The 22,590-nt window shown below is 54.5% G+C and overlaps 1 protein-coding gene across 1 annotated transcript in view; it reads right to left on the reverse strand.

Annotated features, from left to right (window-relative positions):
• Positions 1-370: 370 nt before the first annotated feature.
• USP36 (ubiquitin specific peptidase 36) overlaps positions 371-22,590 on the reverse strand; it is a 32,630-nt gene continuing 10,410 nt past the window's right edge. The window contains exons 6-21 of the mRNA XM_010856270.1: positions 21,471-21,573; positions 19,206-19,273; positions 18,695-18,765; positions 17,978-18,060; positions 16,378-16,489; positions 14,070-14,210; positions 13,221-13,321; positions 12,194-12,329; positions 9,236-9,874; positions 8,554-8,684; positions 6,145-6,735; positions 5,528-5,721; positions 3,901-4,002; positions 3,155-3,270; positions 2,691-2,842; positions 371-2,484 (exon numbers count right to left, since the gene is read on the reverse strand). Of these exons, the coding sequence (XP_010854572.1) occupies positions 2,711-2,842; positions 3,155-3,270; positions 3,901-4,002; positions 5,528-5,721; positions 6,145-6,735; positions 8,554-8,684; positions 9,236-9,874; positions 12,194-12,329; positions 13,221-13,321; positions 14,070-14,210; positions 16,378-16,489; positions 17,978-18,060; positions 18,695-18,765; positions 19,206-19,273; positions 21,471-21,573 (2,720 nt within the window). The 3' untranslated portion in view covers positions 371-2,484; positions 2,691-2,710. The remainder of the gene's footprint in view (positions 2,485-2,690; positions 2,843-3,154; positions 3,271-3,900; positions 4,003-5,527; positions 5,722-6,144; positions 6,736-8,553; positions 8,685-9,235; positions 9,875-12,193; positions 12,330-13,220; positions 13,322-14,069; positions 14,211-16,377; positions 16,490-17,977; positions 18,061-18,694; positions 18,766-19,205; positions 19,274-21,470; positions 21,574-22,590) is intronic.

Below are 22,590 nucleotides of genomic sequence, written 5' to 3' on the forward strand. Positions count from 1 at the left end.
ATCCAAACATTCGGTTACAAAAATTTTCAAACAGACCTCAGTGGAATGATACTGTTTCCGTGTTTCAATCTGATGCTCATTGAAAATCATCCACAAAGCTCAGGGGGCCACTTCAAAGGATTCTTGCCTTCTTAAATTCGAATAAGTGTATGTATAACATTAAGACATTCAGATAAACCTCTTTATTCCTAATTAAATAGGAATGTGCTCTAAGCTTTCCTGCACAGACTGCCTGAAGTGCCTGGTTCCCACTCACGGACAGGTGACAGAAAGCACCCAAGGCTGACCTCACATGTGAACGGGGCCAGCAGACTGAAGTATGGGTGGGAGGAAACCAAAAAAGCCAAAGGGAAAAGACAGAGGCAGGTCCCACAAAAACTCGTTATTTTATTGCACTGAGATCTTGGCAACATCTGTGGCCCCCTCGGTCCCTGGCCATGAGCTGCAGGCTCATCGCACACGGGGGGCCTCAGTATAACCAGGGCCCCCAGCGGAGAGGCAGGGAGAGGCCTGGGACCACCAGGAGAGGTGCCCCCTTCACAAACATAAAGTTAAATTAAACCCACATTCTCAGTCAACAAGTGTCACCCTAAAAGCTTCAGTTCTTCACCTTGATGTGTACGCACCCAGGATCTGGGCTCGCATTCTGGGCCGCTCCTTTCCCTCTCAGTTTGGCTGATGCTTCTCCTTGAAAGGGGAGGACTCTCCTAGCTAACAGTGATAAACGCTGTGGAGTCAGGCCAGTGCTCATCACTGCCTGGGAGAAAACGGGTGATGTTTTCCTCAGAAAAAGGCATTGTAATTATATAGTGGAGAGAGGAAGAGACTGATTTGGAGAAGAGGGAGAGAAAAAAAAGGAGATAAATTTTGTGCGAGCAGATAACAGAATTTTTCTTTTTCCAACTAACAAAACAGGACAAGAACGTGGTCGGGGAAACAGTTCACACAGGAATGAATGCTGACATCTTGAGATGGGGAGAAGAAAACCCTGCCCATGGAGGCACCTGCCTTCCCTCCTGACATGACAAATGACAGTCACAGGGCACTGGGGCGGGCCCCTCAGTTCTGAGCAGGCGTGGCTGACATGCAGGAGTCAGGCCTCCAGAAAAAGGCTCCCTGGCCAGTCCAAGCAGAGCTTGGTTCCCATCTGCTGGCGCCAGAGCAGCCCCAGCTCAGGCCATGGGGTATTATCCTCCCCACCTTTTAAGAGAGAAATACAAAACCAGGAAAAACAAAAACAACAACCCACATGAAAAAATTAATTTATCTCCCTGTATAAAAAATGTTTAACGCTTTTTCGATACCACCTGGGTCCCCCAGGTCCCAGAACAAAGGACAGAACGAAGGGCAAAGCTCAGTGAGGAGGAAAGCAGGGGCTGGATGTGTGCACTGGGGCTCAGGCCGAGGAGCTCCCCTGGAGCGCAGGACCAGGCCAGACATTGAGCCACGCCCGCCAGAAGTGATCCCAAGAGGACATGTGCTGAGGGATAATCTTCAGACTTAACTTCTGTACCTTCTACCAATGGGACACCAGTCTTTTTTCTGGACAGTATCAGCTCACTGAGGATTTCCCGTATTTATTAAATTACAAGTTTGCAGGCACAGCTTGAGCGGGATAAAAAAAAGGGATAGTGATCGTCTCCAGTTACACAATCATCTTCAATTCAAAAGCACTCACAAAATTGAGGAAACAAAGTCGGTATTTGTATATTAGGGAAAGGAGACATATTGCTAATGGAAGCCACAGGCCTGGTCAAAAATAAACGTTTTATATCAAGTAGTAAAATAAAAGGAGGAATCTACCCCAAGAACACCACCTCGGTAAGGACCCCGGGGTTTGCAGCTGCAAGGGCTGGGGGCAGGAGAGGGGAGGCCCAGCAAAGCCACCTCGGAGTAGCAGCAGCCTGAGCAGCAGACGTGTTGTCGCATCTTTTCAGCCCCCACCCCGCCCCACCTCAGCCGTCCGCTCTCCAGAGGAGGTCTAGGAGTTTCTTGAGATGGAGAGATGCATTGCCCTCCACCCCTGCCGCCCAACTCCAAAAGAAGGGAGAGGCTGCAGCGTGGGGCCAGCCTGGGGCTCTGACTTTCCGAGGATGGACTGGTAAGGCATACAGAGCCCCCGCGGGAGGGAGTGGGAGCCGCACGATCCATGGAGAAGGGCAACCGGCCGCATGCTGTTGCCTCCGGAGCTCGAGGGCGCCCTGGAAGGCTCGGCTGCGTCCTCCCTGCCCTCCCCTGCGGCTCCAGGCTGGCCGCTGCCGGCCAGCATCACAGGGCGCCGGCCCCACCCCGCGTCCCCGTCGCTGTGCTGCCCCTGCTCCGTGCGTCACCACGCGGTCTGTCACAGTGCACGTCGTGTTCACCTGGGCAGAAGCCCAGGGCCTCTGCGGGCCGTCCCCCCACCGACAGGCCAGCGAGTCCACGGCAAGCGGCTCTTCTGTCCAGACAGACCGTCCGCGGGGAGGGATGCCGTGCCTCTGGAGGCTGTGGGAGCAGAGAACATGGCTCCTGATGGAGAGAGATGAGACCCTGAGGGTCCCACCACCATCCCTGAAGTGTGCGTCCCACACAGGCCACGACATGTGACTCAGAGGGAGCCCAGAAACACAGCACACACACCACACTCCACACACGTGTGTAAACGCACCCCCCCCTGCCCCGCCCCCACCGCCACATGCACACAAACTGACCTATCTTGACAGCAGCACATTCAGCGGCGATAGCTCAGACTGGAAGCCTTAGCTGGGTGAGTCACAGACCAAAAATTCCGTCTACTCTGAAGTTTTTGGAAGGCGTTGAAGTTTCTTTTCTTCTCTCTCTTGAATTTTTTCAATTTCTTCTCCTATGTCAAGAATCACAGTGTCACAATTCCCACAAAGGCCTCCCCCAGGTCCTGGTGGCTCCTTCCGAGTGCTTACTGCACACCAGCTCGAGTCTCAACGTGTGACCTAAACAGATTTGTCCTCCACGTGGCCCTCGGGAGGTGTCCTCATGACCCCAACTTCACTGATGGCAGAGCAGGAGCAACTGCAGGACGGAAACCCTGCACCCGGCCACGTGCTCCCAGGCAGCCAGGCTCTAGCCTCGCCCTCGGCCACTTCAAACCGCCCTGAAAACCCAAGTCCCCCCTGCCAGGTGCCACCACGCGTCACACCTTCCCTCGGTCGAACTCTTCGTCCCAGTCGTCAATGACCGTGGCCGTGCGGGCCAGCCTGCTGTCCTGAATGGCGTCCTGACTGACGGCCGACACCGCGCCGTCCCACGTCAAAACTGCAAAGCAGACACGTGCGTCAGGACCTGGGTGGGCTCCCAGCTGCCCTGGCGATTTACTTCAAGGGTGAAGTTTACATATGAGGCTGGTCTGCTCCTAACGATTCACCATTTTTGAGGGCCACCTTCTGGTGAAAATGGACACACAGAAGGAAAAGGAAGAGGGACAGGGTGGTCTCTGGTTTGCAGGACAGTCAATGATTCTGTCACACGAGCAAACACTGTTAACTCTACCACCGATCCTCAAAGTTTAGTTTTTATAAACCCCTGCTCTCATTTGAGAGACAAAGATCTTGTGTTCTCCAAGTCCAAATTAGAAAAATAATGTTCTAAATGAGAACGTACAGCACGCGAGCCAGACGAGCCATCCCTGCCACAGCCATCCCCGCCCCGAGACACACACTCATCCTCTCCCCGCTCCCAGAGCCCAGGGGGAAGCTGTTCTGGATCCTTCCACAGACTAACCCCAACTGCAGGGTTCTTGACCTGCATGCAATGGCTTTCTTTTCCTGTCTTCAGAGCCAAGCAATCTCTGTGCACAAGGCTCAAAATTGCAGGCCTGCTTCAGGCCTCTTTATCTCCTACAGAAGCCAATAGCAGAAAAACAGAAGTCAGGTCTCAAAACAGTACCTTTTCTCCCATAAGCTTTATCAGATGAATATTTGAGCAATTCTTGGACCACATCGGATTCTCTCTCTCTGTCCCAGGATACAAGTGGAGCCGGTCCCAGCCCTGCAATCAGAGGAACAGTTTACATACATTTAAGTCACCAAGAAAATGACCACACACCTTTTATTTACAACAGCACTGCAAAACTTACTAATCACAAATTACTGAAAGAATGTGTAAAAGCAAGCTCTTTCTGCCCGCCTGTGGCAAGAGAATTAATGATTTCTCTTCCTCGCCTGTAGGGAACCAGCAGAAACATGGAGCGGAGGGAACTGGAGGGACGAGGTGCCTCTCTCCAGCGCCACCACCGCCACCGCAGCTTGGTGGGGCAGCTCCCGTCTGCCGGACCTGTCCTCAGAGAGCCTGGCCAGCAAGAAAGGACATCTGCACAGATAGTACTGACTGCCCCTCATCATGGCTCTAGAGATGACATCTGAGCTAGCCCTGGCCTCTACCCTGACCCTCAACCAACTCCAACCGCCTGAATGGACTGGCCGTCCTAAACACAAGCCTCACCTCGTCTCTCCGGGCTGCCAACTTGGCAGTGACCTTGTGTCCTTCAGGCTCAGTGCTTTGAGCAGGAGAGCTCCACTGTCCACCCCCAGCCTGTTCCCACCAGCCCCACTGGCTGCTCCTCAGCACAGCTCGGGCCCAGTGGTAACGTGGAGCCATGGACGACTGCAGCTCTAGCCAATTCTCGGCCACTGACGCCCGTCTCCACCTTGGGACTGTGAGCGGGCACGCACGGCACTGGGCCTCCCTGCAGCCCCAGCACCCCAGCCTGGCCAGCAGGCTCACAAAGCAATGCTGTGGTCTGGTGGCGGCCACTCTCTGCCGCCTTTTCTCCCATTATGCTCTGGCCGCCTGCTGCAGCCACTCCTCCCTGCCTAGCAGTTAGCACTTTGCTATGTAATTATCAAAACCCTACATTCATTCATGGCTGCGTTTCTCTGGAGTCCGATACAAACTCCAGGTCAATCCCCAGGGTGGTTGTGCCCCCAAAGAACTAACACAACAGCTGATGCCCTGAGATCTGGGCCCCTTCCAGAGGAGCTGAGGACCTTCTCCTCCCTCATGTAACAGACACACTCCACCAGGAGAGCCCAGTGAGTCCCACCAGCCAGAAAGAAAGACAGAAGACAAAACACGAATGAGCTGCTTGGTGGGGGCCTCAGCTTAGGCAGACCCACAGCACACGGAACCCCAAATGCAAGAGGCCACATGATCGTCAGACAGGCTCACAACTGAGAGAGGCAGAGGGAAGTGAGCTTCTGAACTCAATGCTCCATGTTCAAGTGGCAAAGGACAACATCAAGCTGGACGGCCAGGAATCATTCCAGTGGGAAGGTCCAGAAGGGAACAGCCCTGAATCAGAAGAAACGCTGGGCTCACGAACGTGCTGACATTTACGTGTGTCCTGCATTCTCCTGTGGGGCAGATCCTGCTGAATGATCAGCCAGGTGAGGAGGCCCAGTGGGCAGACGGCTCGCACCAGGGCAGAGGGCTCCCCAGTGAATTGCATCTGCCTCTGGACACACACGGCAGGCTGGCTCCTACCCTTAGCGCCCCCTCCTCGTCCCATGCACACCTGTGGGGCCCCTGGGAGCCTGGCCATTCACAGCTGGCAGGGGGCTGCACCCAGGGACAGCGGGGCCCCTCTGGCCCTCGGGCTCCTTCTCTTCTACTTCTTGTCGTGGCTCTTGCTTCTTTTTTTTCTTTTTCTTTTTCCTCGGTGACGTTGCAACAGTCTCTGGCTGGACGACGTCCGAGGGCACGCAGCTCCTGGGAAGTCAGACTGGACAGTCAGCTCCGAGCAAACCGAAGCCCAGACACCTCGAGAACTCTGCTGGCATGTGCCCAGCCCTGCAGAAGAGCCCCGGGAGACACCACCCGAACCCAACGAAGACAGACTGCGCCAGCGATCCACGGCCACAGCCCAGGAGAGCACACGAGCGCATTTTTAATCCTCACTGAGGCAAGTCCTACTGGACAACAGGACCCCAGCCCAGCCCTGCCCGGGTCACGTGAGACCTCCCAGCACACATGGTACTGGACAGATCCGGGACATGCCTCCACTCGCCAAACCCCGGGACAACATGGTCATATCCCAGAGGTCCGGGCACCTGTATTTCCAGACAGCACCCACCCGGAGCAGACTGTGTGTGAGTGAGTGGAGGTACAGGGCCCCTGGCTCCCCGCTCTCACCCATGCCAAGGTGGGTCCCCGGGGAGGCAGTCTTCTTCGTCACAGCTCTCCAGTCCCTTTCTCCTCCTCTTCCTGCTGCTCACATGGGGGCCATTGGTCATGCATCCCACTGGCCAGCTGTTCTCCAGGCGCTGGCCACTCCCTGGCTGCTGTCTGCCTTCTTCCTCCGATCTGTCTGCCGGTGGCTCCGCCCGGCCCTCCTTCCTGCGTTCAGGGCTCCAGGGCGGCCCTGGTATCCGCTCGTCCTGCAGGGGGGTGGCGTCCACGTCCCCCATGTGCTTCCTCTTCCTCTTCCTCCTCTTCCCGGGCTGGGCCGCCACGGCCGTGCAGGTCTCCGAGACACGGCCCCCCACTTTCACGCGAGTCTTCTTCCTCTTTTTACCAAGGCTCTGGAGGGGCTCACTGGCCTCTGGCAGCTGGTGTAGCGGGGCCCGGAAGGCCCCATTGACCTGAGGCAGGGGTGCAGAGGTGGGCGAGCAGCTCTGTGGGTCTGATGTCCCAAGAGGATGGGGGCTGCTGGACAGTGATGGGGGACAGGGGCCGAAGGGGGGCTTCAGATGGCTGGAGGGTCTGGGAGCAGGCGAGACAGCCCTGTAGGGAGAGGCAGGCAGTGAGGACAGGCTGAGTTCTCTGCCCTGCCCTCCTTCGGCCCCCCTCCCTCTCAAGTAAGGATTTTCAATGATTTTCCCCTGTAAACCTCAGATATGTACGTGTTTCAGAGAAGTTAGAAAACACAGGCTAACAAGCAAATTCAAACCTCAAGATCAAAGTTCATAAAAATCACTACATATCTCGGTTTCTTGTCACCAGTTAGTCCAAGGTACTTTTACAAACTCCAGTGTTTTAACCTTTCAATACAAATGTGTTCAGAGGAAAGCTCCACCCAGCAATAAACGTCCAACCTCCACAAGCATCACGTGTCTGAGCACAGGCAGCTGAGTCTTACAAGAAAGGCAGATACAAGCCTAACTGTCTTTTGCTATTACCTTCCTAGGATTTTCCTCTGAAACCTGGGGTTTATGAAGATCAGGGAGACAGACTTTCCAGCCAGCTATACAGCAAGACAAGCAAGGGGCAGGACCGGACGGGCGAGACTCGTGGCTCTCCTTTCTGTCGAGCGTGTGTGCCGCTAACTGTGTCTGTGTGTGTGCTTAGTAGCTAAGTCACGTCCGACTCTTCTGCGACCCCGTGGACTGTAGCCCGCCAGGTTCCTCTGTCCATGGGATTTCCCAGGCCAGCATACTGGAGTGGACTGCCACTTCCTTCTCCAGGGGATCTTCCTGACCCAGGGATCAAACCCGGGTCCCCTACTGGCAGGCCGACTCTTCACCACTGAGCTATCTGGGAAGCCCTTCTGTCAACTATGCACGCACCCATGGAAAAGTCAATTTTCCACCCTGAGCCACAATTTTCTCACCTGTGAATGAATGACAATAATGCCCACCTCCAAGGGTTATTAATTAAACAGAACTGTCTCATCACTGTCTAAATCAGAACAAACTCTGATGGTCACACAAATTGCATTACTAGGTCACGTTACTCTGCACTTTGGAAATTAAAAAAAAAGTTGTACGTCAAAGAAACACAGAAAAAAATACCAAATATATGTCGTGAACATTTAAGGACATTCCAAGTCCAAAACCCCTGTGCCAGCAGTGAGAGGAGGAGGAGGGGGGCTGGGGGAAGGGATCAGTGGGCCCCGAGCGCAGGGCCTCGAATGAGGGGGGCAGGGAGGGCATGATGGCGCCATGTAAACGCTGAACCCGTCCAAACCACCTCGTGGCTTTGCCTCGTCTTCCTTCTTTCCTCCCTCCCTCCACAGCTGTCAAAGGCCTTAAAAGTCTCTCACTCCTCAGACAGCCATTTATCAGTAACTCTGGGCCTTCTGCCCTCGACACCTGAAGGGACTCAAGCGTTCCTGTGCAGAGCGGGCCAGGAGGCGACAACCCACGCCTCTGGAGGGCCATCTCCCCAGGATGCTGAAAAGCCCCACGGAGCCACGTCCGCTGCAGCAGCCCCCAGAGCCCACTGGGAGTGCCCTGAGGGCCAGGGCAACAGACCCCACCTTGCCCCAAGATAAGCGCTGGAGCGCTGCTGGGAGACACAACCTGCATACAGGACTCTGAGCTCACACGGCGTCTGTCCAGACACCCACCACCCCCGCAACGCCAGCCGTCCACTCTGGGGTCCTGTCTCAGCACTGGGGACCCCCAGCCACATCAGTTCACAGCACACCCATCACCAAGGGCATGTGGCAGACAGACGGGAGATGAAGACAGAGTCAAAAAGGCCAGGACCGCAGAGACCAAGCTGCCTGTGCCCCGCGGAAGCCCCTCGGGCAGGAGGAGAGAGGGGACACTGGTAGACCTCTGCGCCGGCGCCACGGGGAGGAGCGGCTGCCCTGCTTACCGTATTGCACGGACAGGCCAGGGGGCGGCGACGATGGGGTGAGTGGGTTTCCGGGGGTAGGTGAGGTCGGAGGATGGAGAGAGGGCAGGTGGACGGAGGTCATTGCCGGTTGCCCTCCGCAGGGTGCTGGCCTGCAGTTATTGACATAAATAAAAACTTGGTGGTCTAAAAAAGGTTGCCGTGAGTGAGGAGGAAAATAAAAATAAAAGTAAAAAAAAAGAAAAGAAAAGAAAAAAGAGCCCAGAAGGGAGGATGAGAGGACAGGAGAACAAAAAAAGGGAGCGTGAGGGGTGGGGGGGCATGATAGAAGAAGAATCAGAAGTGTTTTTGGTTAGAAACAAAAAGGAAAAAAGGAAGGAAGTTTAAACAGAAACTTCAGTACGACAATTACATCAGCGCGTCAGGCTGCACACAGAGGTGCCGGTCAGCTGGTGTCCCCTGTGCTGAGCTCCGGCCAGGGCCCATCCCCGAGCTCCCTTAGGACGTCTGCCCACAGAAGCGGAGGCCCGGCCCCCAGCCTCATCTGATCACACTACTGCTGCCCCCGCACAGGCCAGGACAGCCCTCCAACGCTGGCGGACGCCCTCAGCCGTTGTCCCACCGCCCTCCCCAAAGCTAAAAAGCAGCCCCACTTCCTGGCTCCTACCAACACCCTTCGGGGTCGAGCTGCCCACACACCCACCTTCTTGGCAGAGAGGGCCAGCTTTTTGGCCGGAGGAGGAGACATGGTGTTGGCCGGCTCAGGGCTGGTGCCGCTCGGGACGGGGCACTTGGCCTTCTCCGGCTCGGCATCCTGTCGGGCCGGCAGCACCTTGGTGGGGCCGGCAGTGACGGAGTGGGTTCCCTGAGAATCTCCGAGGGGAGTGACTCCGCTCTGGGGGGCCTGCGGGGGCCTGCTGGTGGGGTGCTCAGGGCTGGAGCCCCCTCTCTCAGGGGTGGGGCCCTCGTCGCCCGCCTGGGGCCCAAGCCCATTGGGCGTCCCCGCAGCTGGGGCCCGGAGTGAGGTAGAGACAGCGGCCCGGCCGTCCCAGGAGCCTGGCCTGCGACCCTCGCTCCTGCTGCCTCCCGGTGCGCTGGCACTGGGTGGAGGGGAGAAGTGCTGCAGGGACGCTGGCTTCTTGACTTTCTTTCCAGGCTCATCCAGAATGGCTGGCGCGTGGGTGGGTGTTCTGCAGACTTTGGGGGAAGGGGACGCCAGGGGGGGCTTGGCAGGAGCATATCCATTCGGAGACTTCAGGCCCAACACAGAGCCGTTCCTGGCAATGGGTACTCCAAGTTCTTCGGGGGTCTGTGGCTTCTTCATCGTCACAGGGTCTGGTCTCTAAGAGAGGAGCAAAGCAAAGGATGTGATCAAAGCCAGAGGGAGCTGGGCCGGCCCCTACGAGGAGGCAGCAGGCGGGAGCTCTGGAGGAGCCACTCCAAACAAATTGACATGGGCACATGATACAGACGTCGCTGCTGCTTTTCAGCAATTCCTGAGTTCTGCACAAGTGGGCGCATCTCCGTAAGCATCTCGACTATGAAAGCAGGACGTTTTCATCAGGATTTGAGTTATACAAAAATAGTGTAACGAGAAAGAATTTACCAAGTTCCATCACCTAAACACAACCTTGATTGATATGCTGGTGTCCTTCCCTGTGGGCTTCTCTGCCAACACAGGGGCGCCTCAGTTTTAACCATGTGCCGTATCACTTAAATACTCAGGCCCTCAACAAAGGTCTTAATGTTTGACTAGCAGACAGCTTGGAGAAGGCAATGGCACCCCACTCCAGTACTCTTGCCTGGAAAATCCCATGGACGGAGGAGCCTGGTGGGCTGCAGTCCATGGGGTCGCACAGAGTCAGATACGACTGAAGCGACTTCACTTTCACTTTTCACTTTCACGCACTGGAGAAGGAAATGGCAACCCACTCCAGTGTTCTTGCCTGGAGAATCCCAGGGATGGGGTCGCACAGAGTCGGACACTACGGAAGCAACTTAGCAGCAGCAGACAGCTCACTGCGTGAAGAGCTTATAAACTAGACTAGCTCCAGGTAGCCTTGAAATGACCAGCCGGGTGCTAACTGCCCCATCCTTCTCCGTAGCACCTTTACACCCAGGTCTATACCACCCACACCCTGAAACGCTCCCCAGGGCCTGCACCGGGGCTACTCACCGTGACCGGCCACCTCCCCCTCCCAACAGGTCAAGGTCCTACGCTTAGTAACTACTTGTCAATGAAAAATCAAAAAACAATCTTCTCCTGTATTTAGTACTCCATAGTCATTTTTTTTAGAAATAGAATGACTAGACTATTAATATTTTCACAAATTAGGATGCATATTGCCACACTGAATTTACTATCCTCTTACCAGCAATGAGGTTTTCCCAAAACGTTTGCTAAATTCATACTACTTTGAATCATTAAGCACCCATATCCTTTGCACAGGCCACAGAGTGACTTGAAGTCACTGAAGTCATTTTTTATCTCTTTATTAATTTTCCTCCTAAAGGGAATACACCCTCCCACCGTGCTACACAACCTGTTCAACTGTTGAGCGTTTAAGTCCCTGGGACCATACGATGTTATTTAAAGTAAAACGATTTCTGGGCAACCAGTGTATTTGGAAAGCTGCTTTCGTAATGAAAACGCACTGTCAGTGGAGTGGCCTTGCTAACCCAGCCTAACCCAGGGTTACCCATGCTCACCCTCAGGCTCCCCTGCGCCCCTCGCTGTTCCTCTGAGCTGTGACTGAGGCGTCTGGCTTTCTTGCTCTGGCCAGAGTGACCATCACCCTTGCAACTGGGTCATAGCTCATCACTGCTGTGTCAATTCCAATGCTTCTATTTCAGCTTCTATTTTCTTCAACGTTGGCGGGGAAACAGATTTTCGTAAAAGACTAAAAACCCTGCAGGCTGTGGAGGCCGTTGACAGTCTGGGTTTGATCTGATCTTCAGACTGGGGTCACAAAAGCAGTCAACAGAGATGGTTGTTCTAGTTTTGAATTACGAATTATGTTGTAATAAAGGAAATTGCTATTTATCTTGGTAATAAAACTGAGTTTAACTTTTTCCAATACATACAAAAAAACCTTCAAGGGATATTCCTTAACTTTACCACATTAAGTTTCTTGTTCTCTCTCCCTGCATATACGTATCAACATATGCGTGTGTATGTACATATGTATTTTTCTAACCATTTGAATGAATTTTAGACAAGACGTCCTTTTACCTCCAAATACAGCAAGTATTTCTCAAAAGAAAGGATGTTCTCTTACCACCACCATAGTAAAACTGCAACGGTTATACCCTGGTACAATCTACTCACATTTTCGATATTAAAGCGTGGGGATAAAGTATTTTTTCCCAGGTGCTTAAGGTGTGCTTGGGGGACCTGTCATTGTACTTATATAAGGCAGCTGGGAGCTAAGTCTTGATCTGCTGAGTCGCGTCTTCTCTTCACTGTTCCCTCTTCCTTACCGGCATCGGCCCTGTAACCCTCTTCAGAAAGAACATGGAACAAAGCAGGACCGCGTCTGTGCCTCCTTCAACTGGGCCAAGCACCCCGGCACACAGAGGTGGGGGCGGTGCTCCATGACACCCCAAGAGGCACAGGCGGCCAAGAACAGCAGGGTTTACATCGATCCTATTAAACAAGTACCTTTCCGGTCATTGGAGAGGCCGCGGTTCCGTTGCTGACATTCTTCCGGACATGGTCCGGAACCACGCCGGGGCGGCTGGAAAGGGAGGCAGTCCTGGAGATGGAGCCCTCGGGACTCTTCTTAGAGCCTGGAATCCTGTCAAAGGGACAGAAGGAGGCAGGGACTGCCTTACTGAAGCTGCAGAGGCTTGACCCAAAGTGAGCGAGAGAAGGAATCAGAATACCAAAGTCAAGTTGGTAAATACCAAAGTCAAAATACCCCCAAGTCAGTACAATTTCATGGGGGGGCAAGCAGGGAGTTCCCTGGTGGCCCAGTGGTTAAGATTCCAGGCTTTCACAGCCATGGCCTGGGTTCAATCCCTGGTCTGGGAACTGAGTCCCTCAAGCCGAGTGGCACGGCCCCCCCCCAAAAAAAGCAGTGGGGACCAAGCAAAGGCAGACCACGAGAACTTACTACATAGCTCTGGATTCCGCTCAATACGAGCGGAGAGCCAATTACGCGAGAGCTCTTCCAAAACTAGACTCTCAGTTTATCACGCCATCCCGAGGCAGCAGAGCACTGCCCTCCGCCTCGTTCTCATCCTCCGGGTGGCGACCACCAGTCCCAGAAGGAAGCACCTCCCGAGGCCTCCACCCTCTGATGGCCCACTTCCCTGCCCACCACGACCACTCCCCACAAAGAGGACGCGGTGGGGTGAGCCGATATCTAGATGGAGCACAGCTATTCGGGGGCAATAATGTAAAATGCCAGACGGCCTTCCCATTTATGTGCCGAGTCACTTCCATGTGGGGCAGACGGACTGCACTCAGTCTGACCTTCCCTTGGGCTCTGACTCAGCAGCCAGGCAGACGTGGTCTAAGCGTCCTTCCCGGTGGCCGCACTCTGTTACCCCTGACTGGCCGGAGGACAGCTGTACGTCCTTCAGATTTCTCGGTTACTTTCACGCAGGAAAAGGCCAAGGAGGCCTGTCAGGTCGAGAGTGGGGTGTGGGCTCTGGGGGAAAGGGGTGGGGTGGGAGTCGGTTACCGCAGGTAGAAGAGGACGTAGGCCTGCTGGTTCAGAACCACCTTGATGTTGCTGGCGTGGACCAAGGAGTCGTTCATCTGGTACCACTGTCCATTGCTTGCCTGAAGCAGCAGAGGGTGAGGACGAAAACCAATGGTCAACACTTCTGTGAGGCTTACTTATAACAAGCGAAGGACAAGCCTTTTAACTGCCACATATATCCGAGTTTGAGTTAGCAAATGCTGCCGTTCAGTCGCCTAGTCGGGTCTGACTCCTGGTGGCCCCGGGGACGGCAGCACGCCAGGCTTCCCTGTCCTTCACTGTTCCCGGAGTTTGTTCCAACTTACGCCCATAAAGCTGGTGATGCTGTCTTTCCCAGCATCAAGGTCTTTTCCAATGATTTCACATGAAAATACCAAATAGCTACCTCTGAATGTGCCCCCACAAGTGTGCTGGAGACCCCCCCTTCCTTCCTGGCACCCCCAAAGATGCGAGCTTTCCCTCCTGAAGGCTCTTTTCGAAGGTCTGCTTGGCAAAGCCTCTCCCACCAACATCTGGCCTTCTGAGACTTCTTCAGGGGTCTAAGAACAGGGTACCGAAAGCAGCCCCCCTCGTTGTCTCACTGCTAGGCCGTCAAAAGTGGGGCCGATCCGAGTGGGACAGGTCAGAAGGACGCCTTTGTGCTCCATGAAGAAGCAGCAATAGGACCTGGACGTAACACAAAGCAGAGCCACTTCCCGGAGTATAATGAGGGCCCACCTGGAGGTGTGCAAACAGGCTCTGCCAACCTGCCTCTCCTCACCCCCCTGCCAGGAGGCAGCGCATACACCACCCCTGCAGCAGCCAGATGCCGACACCAGAGCCACTGACCTTCACGTAGCAGTAATAGTGCCCGGCGTGGCAGCTGTAGCCCGAGTGGACGAGGACAGCATACAGCCCGTACATGACAGGCTCGCCACTGCTCTGGGACATGTACGGGCGGATGTTCAGGAACTCTGGGTAGCCCACATCCTGTTGGAAGAGCCAAGGAACAGGAAATTACAATTCATCAGTGAGAGTAAGGGTCAACTCGCCCTCCCAATCAGTGGGTCTTGAACTATGTGGGGCGACAGGCACCCAAGGCTGAGGCAGGAGCCTCCCCTGGTCAGTGATTTAAAAAGAAAGCAGAAAACACATCCTTTTTAAGGGAGTTTCTCTGAGAAACTCTTACTTTATTGTCCTGTCAAGCGATTTACGGTCTCCGGTCTTGGCCGTACGCCCAGACTGGTTCTCTTGCTACCTGGGTCCCACGTGCAGAAGGAGGAGAGCTGTTAGTTCTCCCTCCCGCCCCCAAGCAGAAGACTTTGAGGGGAGGGCAGGGGACAGGGCAGGGACCCAGGGCTTCAGAAAAACAGGCTGACCCCATATGGGCAATTGCAACAGCAGGTTAAAATTTTAATGGATCAGAACAAAGGTCATGCCAAAGTTTATTTCAGGAATGAACAATCTTTTGTAAGCAAATACTATCAGAAGTGAGCCTTGAACGACAAGGGTATAATGTACTGCGATTACTGCCTGTGCTCATATGGACTTTTTTAAAAAACGAGGCACAATTTACGTGGAATGAAACAGGTAGCTCTTTGAGGAGCTTACAGTCTGCTGAGTTCTGACCCATCTCCACTGATGGTAACCCACGCTCCATTCTAGAGACAGACACGGACCCAGAAAATCCTCTCTCCAGTGAATGCCCCCATCCTGCCTGTTTCGAGCCCACGGCCAGTGGATAGTGCTGCCTGTTCCTGGGATTCGCAGGAACAGTCGGTACCTATTTGTATTTGGCTTCTTTAGATCAACAGAATGTCATGCTATTCATCAACATGTCTTTTCTCATCCACTGCTTAAAGGCAAACACACCCAGTAGGCTCAGGAGCCCCAGTCCAGTCTTGCCGGACACAGGGCCAAAATCAAACAGACCAGTGTCTCTCAAACTGTGTTCTAACAGCAAACTGGTTCCAGGAGGTGTTATGGAGAAACGTGAGCTCCTCTGGGCAGAAGCAATGAGACCTCGTTTAGCACTGATCATCTCCCCGATTTCCTAGAGCCTCGCATGGCGAAGTGCAATGTGAACACGTGAGTGTCAGTAAAATGGAGGAATGAGTGATGCCCTCAATAACTGAGTCTAAGAAACTCTTCATAATAAATTCCCCTGGGAGATTCAAAATGCAACACAGCTTAATAAAGGCTCTGAGAAGGCCTTCAATCAAAAACAACTGTTTTAGGGGCTTCCCTGGTGGCTCAGTGGTAAAGAATCTGCCTGCCAATGCAGGGGACATGGCTCAATCCCTGGTCTGGGAAGATTCCCATGCCACGGAGCAACTAAGCCCATGTGCCCCACCTACTGAGCCTGTGCTCTAGAGCCCAAGAACCTCAACTACTGAGCCCGCGTGCCGCAACTTGTGAAGCCCAAGAGAAGCCACTGCAATGAGAAGTCCGAGCACCGCAACCAAAGAGTAGCCCCTACTCCCTGCAACTAGAGAAAAGCCCAAGCAGCCGCAAGACTCAGCTTAGCCAAAATAAACAAAACAAAAAAAAAGAATTATTTTCATGTTGGGTGGCGTTTCCCAAGCTCAGCTGAACACAGAATATCTTTCAGGGTACCATGCAACCATCCTGCAGAACAGCAGTTTGGGAAATGCTGACCTAAACAAGCCCCTACCACCACCAGTGAGGACACTGAAGCTGAGACAAGCACCTTGCCCGAAATCACACAGCTAGGTTCCACCAACTGAGAACAGGTCTTCGGAGCCTTATAAAACAAGGCACCATCTACTACACCAGCACTCTGCAGAAGCTTTTTCCTCTACACGCCACAGAGAAGCGCAGCATGGAGCTGCACCTGCTCTGGGGCAAACACGACTCGGGAGATGGGAGCTACACAGAGCAGCCGTCATCACCTTGGTTCTTAAGGCCACCTGGACCCTCCATTGCAGGAACACCCCAAGCACAAGCAGAGTCTGGGGGGAAAAAAGACATTCTTGAACTTGACTGCCTAACAATCGTTTAGGGATTTTTGCAGAAATGCAGGCTCCTGGGCCCTGGCTTCCAGAGACTTGAATCCACTCTCTCTAAAACAGAGCCTGGAATCTGAATTTTAAAAAGTGCCGACCATGAGGTCCAGGGCACTGGCTTGAGGGCTCACCTTGGTGATCTTCCCCCCACTGAAGTTGGCAAAGCGCTTGAGCGAGAGCGTCAGGACGTTGGATGTCCGGTGGATGGTGAACCGCTTGCTGGCTGGAACCTTCTTTTTGCATCTGCGAGGAAGGGGAGAGGAAGAGCTATTGGCCTGTGCTCTGAGGACTCCTGTCCTCACACAGGGTTAGCATCAGAACATCAGGACCTGCTTTTTAAAAAATTTTTATTTATTTGGCTGCATCGGGTCTTAGGGGCAGCAAGTGGGAGCTTTCGTTGTGGTGCAAGGATGATGCTCTGGTTGTGACACAAGGGCTTAGTTGCTCCCAGGCACATGGGAATCTTAGTTCCCCGACCAGGGATGGAACCCCCGTCCCTTGCACTGCAAGGCAGATTCTTAACCACTGGACCAGGAAGTCTCCTGAGACCTGCTCTTTAACAAGGAGTCTTCTTGAATGAGAAGAAATAGTCGTGGTTGTCCTAGCTGCCACTCACGTGGCACTTAACTCTGCACCCCTAAAAATCAAATCAACGTCACTTACGGAAAGGAAAGCAACAACAGGACAAGGACTAGAAAAAAGGTGGAGATTCTAACACAAAAATGAAGCACTTTTCCCACCGGGAGACTAAGTCAGATGCATGGAAAAATAACGGGGCTAACACAGGAAAAAACAAATTCAAGCAGATGTGGCCAAGAGATAAACAGGCAGGCAGGAAATCACCGAAAGCAAAGCCAGAAGAAGAGGAAATGAAGGGGGAGAAGAGAGAGGCTAAAGTGAACAGCGTCTAGAGCTGAGGGGCGTGAACTGAGAGGGACAAAAAGCAGGGTTCTGGCACAGAATCATAAACCTAAGAAAACACAGGGAGGGAAACCTTCTTTAGTGATTATGGCTTTTAATGACCTGGATATAAGGTAACATACCCATACCCTGAGACCAGACAACCCTAAAGAAAAGGAGGTTAGAGTCACGTCTGCTGAAATAAAAAAATGACCTGGATGTAAGGTAACACACTCACAGAGACTGAACAACCCTAAAGAGAAGAAGGTCAGAGCCATGTCTGCTGAAATGGAAAAGTCCCGAGGACCACTCAAGTCCAAACCGGAAGCTGCAGAGCATGGCTCATGGAGGCGGCAGGATGGCCTCCACATGCAATCACCCCACTTCTGGGCCTCAGTTCTTCTTCCTGTGGAATGGAGTAACAACAGGCCCTGCCTCACACGCGCATGCACGTGAGCCCCTCAGAACAGAGAGCAGCCTGGGGTAAGTGCCACATGAGTGGCAGCTAGGACAGCCACAATTATTTCTTCATCTGTGCTGTTTCAGGCTTTTAGTTTTAAGACATATTACACCACTCAAGACCGTGGACAGGGGTCAAGAGTTCCCTGGCGGTCCAGTGGTTATGACTCGGCGTTGTCACTGCCGTGGCCTGACTCAACCCCTACTCGGGGAACCGAGATGCCACAAGCCACGAGGCTTGGCCAGAGAGAGAACGTGGACGGCCGCCGCCTGCGGGGGCGAGGGAGGGACGGCACCTGGGTCAGGTTAGGTGACGTGTTTTACCTTGCAGGCTGGCTTGATCTTTTTGGCCACGATCAAACCGAAACTTACTTTGCACACATATAGGCATTCTCTCCGCTCAGGACATCTGGTTTCACAAAAAGTTCCAGAGCACGCACGATGTTTGCAGCTTGCTGAGAAGGACAGAAACAGGGAGTACAGTGAACAGCGGAAGAAAAAGGCTGACTCCAGAAATGCCAAATGTAAGGTCTTTTTCATGCTGAGGCAGCAGATCACGGCACCTCACTTGCCTAAGAACTGGCCTGCTCGCTGCCGCCTTCTGGGAGTCAGAGCATCCCATCACAGGCAACAGGGAGCCAGGCTGCTACTCCTTCTCTGTGGACCGGGATCACAGCCCCAGGGGTTTATCACGGCCGCGTGGGTCTGATCCAAACCTCAAGCTGAGGTGAGCTCGGCTCCGGCAGCCTCAGAGCGGGGACAGAGGAAGGCCGCTCGGAATTGTGCGCCCTCTGTGTGGAAGCTCCCCACACCATGCAGGCCTCCCTGCTCAAGCCCTGCACGTGGTGGGGTCGCTATTCACATCTGAGGGCACAAACTTTTTTTTAACCCCTTTTTTTTTGGAGAAAGAAAAAAAGGAACACAGAGGAAGATGGCTAAGACGAAACACACAAGAATGGAGGATTCCAAGTATCTCTTTCCTGATCTACCTGGATCACATGCCCTGATCGGTTTTCCTGTTTTGGGTTTTCTGCCCTCTGGCCTCCCCATCCTAACGTAAATGAACATCGATCAGCATGAGGTGTGTACCCGGATTTCCAGCGCCACATCCAAGTAGGGGTCGTAGGTGTCTGAGACGCTCTTGCACATGGAGCACTTCACTGCGAGAGAACAAGGGAATGGTGGGGTGGGTGCAGGGCCCCGGGCCACCACCCCCAGGTCGCCCAGGTTTTCAAGTCTGAGAACTGGAGGCACACTCCCAGCTCCCCAAGATCCCAGGACAGGAAGTGCTCAGGAGGAGAGGAGGGCAAACCCTGAGATGCCTGGCTGGCCTGGCCAGGGGCACTCACCCCCACCCCAAGGGCAGCAGCCACGTCTGATTAACTACAGAGTCCAAGGAAGAGCAACACCAGCGTGTCTACAGACTCTGGACTCTGCTCCTCCAAACCCCTTCCCAGGAAGGCTGTAGGCAGGGCTGTGGGGCACAGACCAGGCTGGAGGCCTCGGGGGCCTGGCGGGTCAGCCTGGGCACCGACACGAAGCGTTTCGGGTTAATACTCTAACCCCGGCCAGAAGGGACACAGGACGTTTCTCCACTTACCCCGAGATCGGAGGTAGCCTCCAAAAATCTGATGGACCAGGGTTGTAGCCTGCGTCTGACGATCCAACCTGGAGAAAGGCCACGGCCTTCAGGTGGAGGACAAGGGGCCGAGAAACAGGCGGGCACCCCACCAGGCCCCATCCCATCACCTACTCAGCAGCAGCTCCGCCTGGAGATCTCCCCTAGAGCAGCCACCTCCCGTGGGACGCCCTCCTGCCCTCTCAGCAGGCGGCCTCACCTCCCACTGGGAGCAAGAGGCCCGATGAGCCTGCAGGCCAACCCTGCCTCAGTGCCCCCTGCTTCCGCTCCAGCTCTGCCCTCAGTCCCGCGTGGGCACCACACTTTCTGGAGGCTGCACGCGTGCTGCTAACCCTGCTCCTCTCTCCGTAGGCGGCCCCTTCCCGCCTCCTGCAGAGCGAGCCAGGGCGCCCTGGTCTCAGCCTCCCATCCAGGCCACGTGACTGTTTATGGCTGTGCTGCCCACACATGGGCAGCTGGCCAAGGAGTACAGCCCAGAACACACGGGGGCCAACACTGGGCCAGCAGACTTCTGCTCTGCAAAACTAGGAAACGAAAAGCAACTGCCACCGTCTGTCACCAGCACTCATCAGAGGAGGGACATCATCGGTCCAAAGATCGGCAAGGACGTAACTTCAGACACACCCAGACCCTCTGGGTGGGATGCCCCCAAGACAACAGGATCCGTCAGGACAGGAGCCCGGAGGACCACACAGGGACATACTCTCAGCCCAGCCGGGATGCAGGGATAGCGCAGACATTCAACTACCCAGAAGCAGGACAGCAGAGCCAGACCAAGAAGCTATCCGAGACGCTGCCACTGAGCGTTCCACCCGAGACTGAGGTGGGGAGGAAACGGGAGGAACTACGGACCGAGGCCTGTGTGGCACCTCCCCTGAGGGGAGGCTCCTGGGAGTCCTGGCAGCCGGACGTGCTCCCCGGGGGCAGCAGGGGCAGACAGGCTCCTTGCGGGGAGGGGGAGGCAGGGCAAGGGGAAAAAGGAGCGTCCGGAACAAGAAGCAAACAAACAAAAGATACCAAGGCCACACCCCTTCTCAGTCCGGATAAGAGCCACCCACCCCCAGCGTGCGCTTCGCTGCGCGGCCAGAAGGGGGAGCCCGAAGTAAGAACCAGGCCACTCGCCAAATCCTCATTAGTATCTGAAAGTTAGGGCGCTGCCAGTACAAAATAAGAACCAGCCCCTGGGGGCAGTGCCAAAACCCCGGGGTGAACTGAAGACCCCAAACGAGCGCATGGGGAGATGGAAGACCACTGTGAACAAGCCTTAAAACCAACATGACCAAAAGGAGAGAAAGTTCACTCAACTCGGAAAAGAAATGAGGATTGAACTTCGAGGTGCCCGTGGGGGAGGGACTGAGGGGCACGGGAAAGGGGAGAGCGGGGAGGCTGTGTGTGTGTGAGTGTGGCAGGGACAGCTGAGATGCGAGACCACCAACAGCCCAACACCCAGAAAGGGAACCGTACGATCAAATACATAAACCAGAATACAAGAAACACTCCCAGGAATTAAAGGGGAAAAGGACCTCTAACACCAGCAAAAGCAATGCCAGCTTGTTTTCCCGAGGGGAGGGTTACTTCCCAGCCAGGGCGAGGTCACCGAAGACAGACGGCTTCACCGGGAGACACGTCAGGTTCAACTCCATCAGTCTCATCCTCCGAAACAGAGGTTTCCCATCCTCACGGCTACAACTCAACTTAACCTTCCTGAAGGGCGTTCCAGACATGACTCCTCAGCCATACTTCAGAGTCCAGCACTCAGTTCCATTCCAAGCCCAGGCAGCAGCACTTCCTGCCTGCTTTCTCTCAACTGAACCCACAAACCCAGGAATGATACAAAAACATTCTTGCAGCAGCTGTTTCACAAAAGGGAACACTGGTCTACGCACCCAAATTTGGGTGGAGCGAACCTCAAAAATCATCATCTCCTTACCCTTGAGTTTTCCTGCAGACTTTCAAGTTCTTGCCTAAAGATTACACTTCCCACTGCCCCATCCTCGGGACTGAAATGACAAGGCAGTTTTAAAAAGATGGGGAGAGCCCCTGTCAGTAGAAGGTCCTTGGAGAGATCTATTAGAGCATGTCCCTCTGCAAGCTGCTGGGAGAGACGCCGCCACCTGACCTGCAGCAGGAGAGGCCCTTTCTGGGGAAGCGGTGGGTCCGCTGTGGATGCTCAGGGGCCCAGTGTGGATGTCCACAGAGGCAGCATGGGGGGAGGGCAGCACGTACTTGGCACAGCCGCTCAGGCAGGCCTTCTGCATGGCGTCGATGGTATACCGCAGAAACTCATGTGCGTCCTCCTGGTTCCCAAAGCGGAAGTGCCGGGCGATCTCTAAGGAGGGAAGGAAGACGCGTCAGGCCAGCTGAGAAGAGCCCCCGCCTTCTCTTCGCATGTCCCATTCCCGCTGGTCTTGTGGCCATCTCTTAGCGGACCCAGGACTAAACCCAAGTGAGGAAATGGAGCCCTGCGTGACGCCCTCCGTCCCAGGCACCTCCCTGATGGCAGTTATCTTCCCAGTGAGACCCTCTACAGGTAACAGAAAGCACAAATGGACACCAAGCAGTAAGGATATGAGCTCCGCTAATTAATTAAGCTGGCTTTTCAGGAGCCAATACAGACCATGGCAGATCACCACCATGTCGGCCCAATACAACACACACAGGCTTCAAAAAGCCAATGGGTGGGCCTCCCTGGTGGTCCAGTGGTTAGAAATCTGCCAACACAGGGGACACAGGTTCAATCCCTGGTCCAGAAAGACCCCACGTACCATGGGCAACTAAGCCCATGCACCGCAGCAACCGAGCCCGAGTGCAGAGCCTGCAGGCCCCAACCACAGCGGCGCGTGTGCCCCAGAGCCTGGCTCAGCAACGAGAAGCCACTCCAAGGAGAAGCCCACACGCCGCAGAGCCTGCAGGTCCCAGCTACGGCGGCGCGTGCGCCCCAGAGCCTGGCTCAGCAATGAGAAGCCACTCCAAGGAGAAGCCCACATGCCACAACCAGAGAGTAGCTCCCACTTGCCACAACTTGAGAAAACCTGCGAGCGGCAACGAAGACCCAGTGCAGCCCAATAAATACATAAATACGTGAAATAAAACAACAGCAACAAAACTAAGGACCCACCTCTGCCAAGCAAAACAGAAGCCTGACTTTCACAACACATGGACCCTGGCTCCTCAGATGCTGAGAAAAGGTCTCGCAGCACTTCCTCACCTAGCTCCCCGCCCGAAACACACAGCCCCTGGCCTGGCCAACCCGCAGGATCCTGGGGGAAGGGGCCGGGGTGGGGGTCGCCACTGGCTGACATGGACTGGCCCCTGTCCATCCAACCCCAGGGGCGGCTTTAGTCTG

The sequence above is a fragment of the Bison bison genome, unplaced genomic scaffold, assembly GCF_000754665.1.
Source record: "Bison bison bison isolate TAMUID 2011002044 unplaced genomic scaffold, Bison_UMD1.0 scf7180017864371, whole genome shotgun sequence".
Lineage (NCBI taxonomy): Eukaryota > Metazoa > Chordata > Mammalia > Artiodactyla > Bovidae > Bison > Bison bison.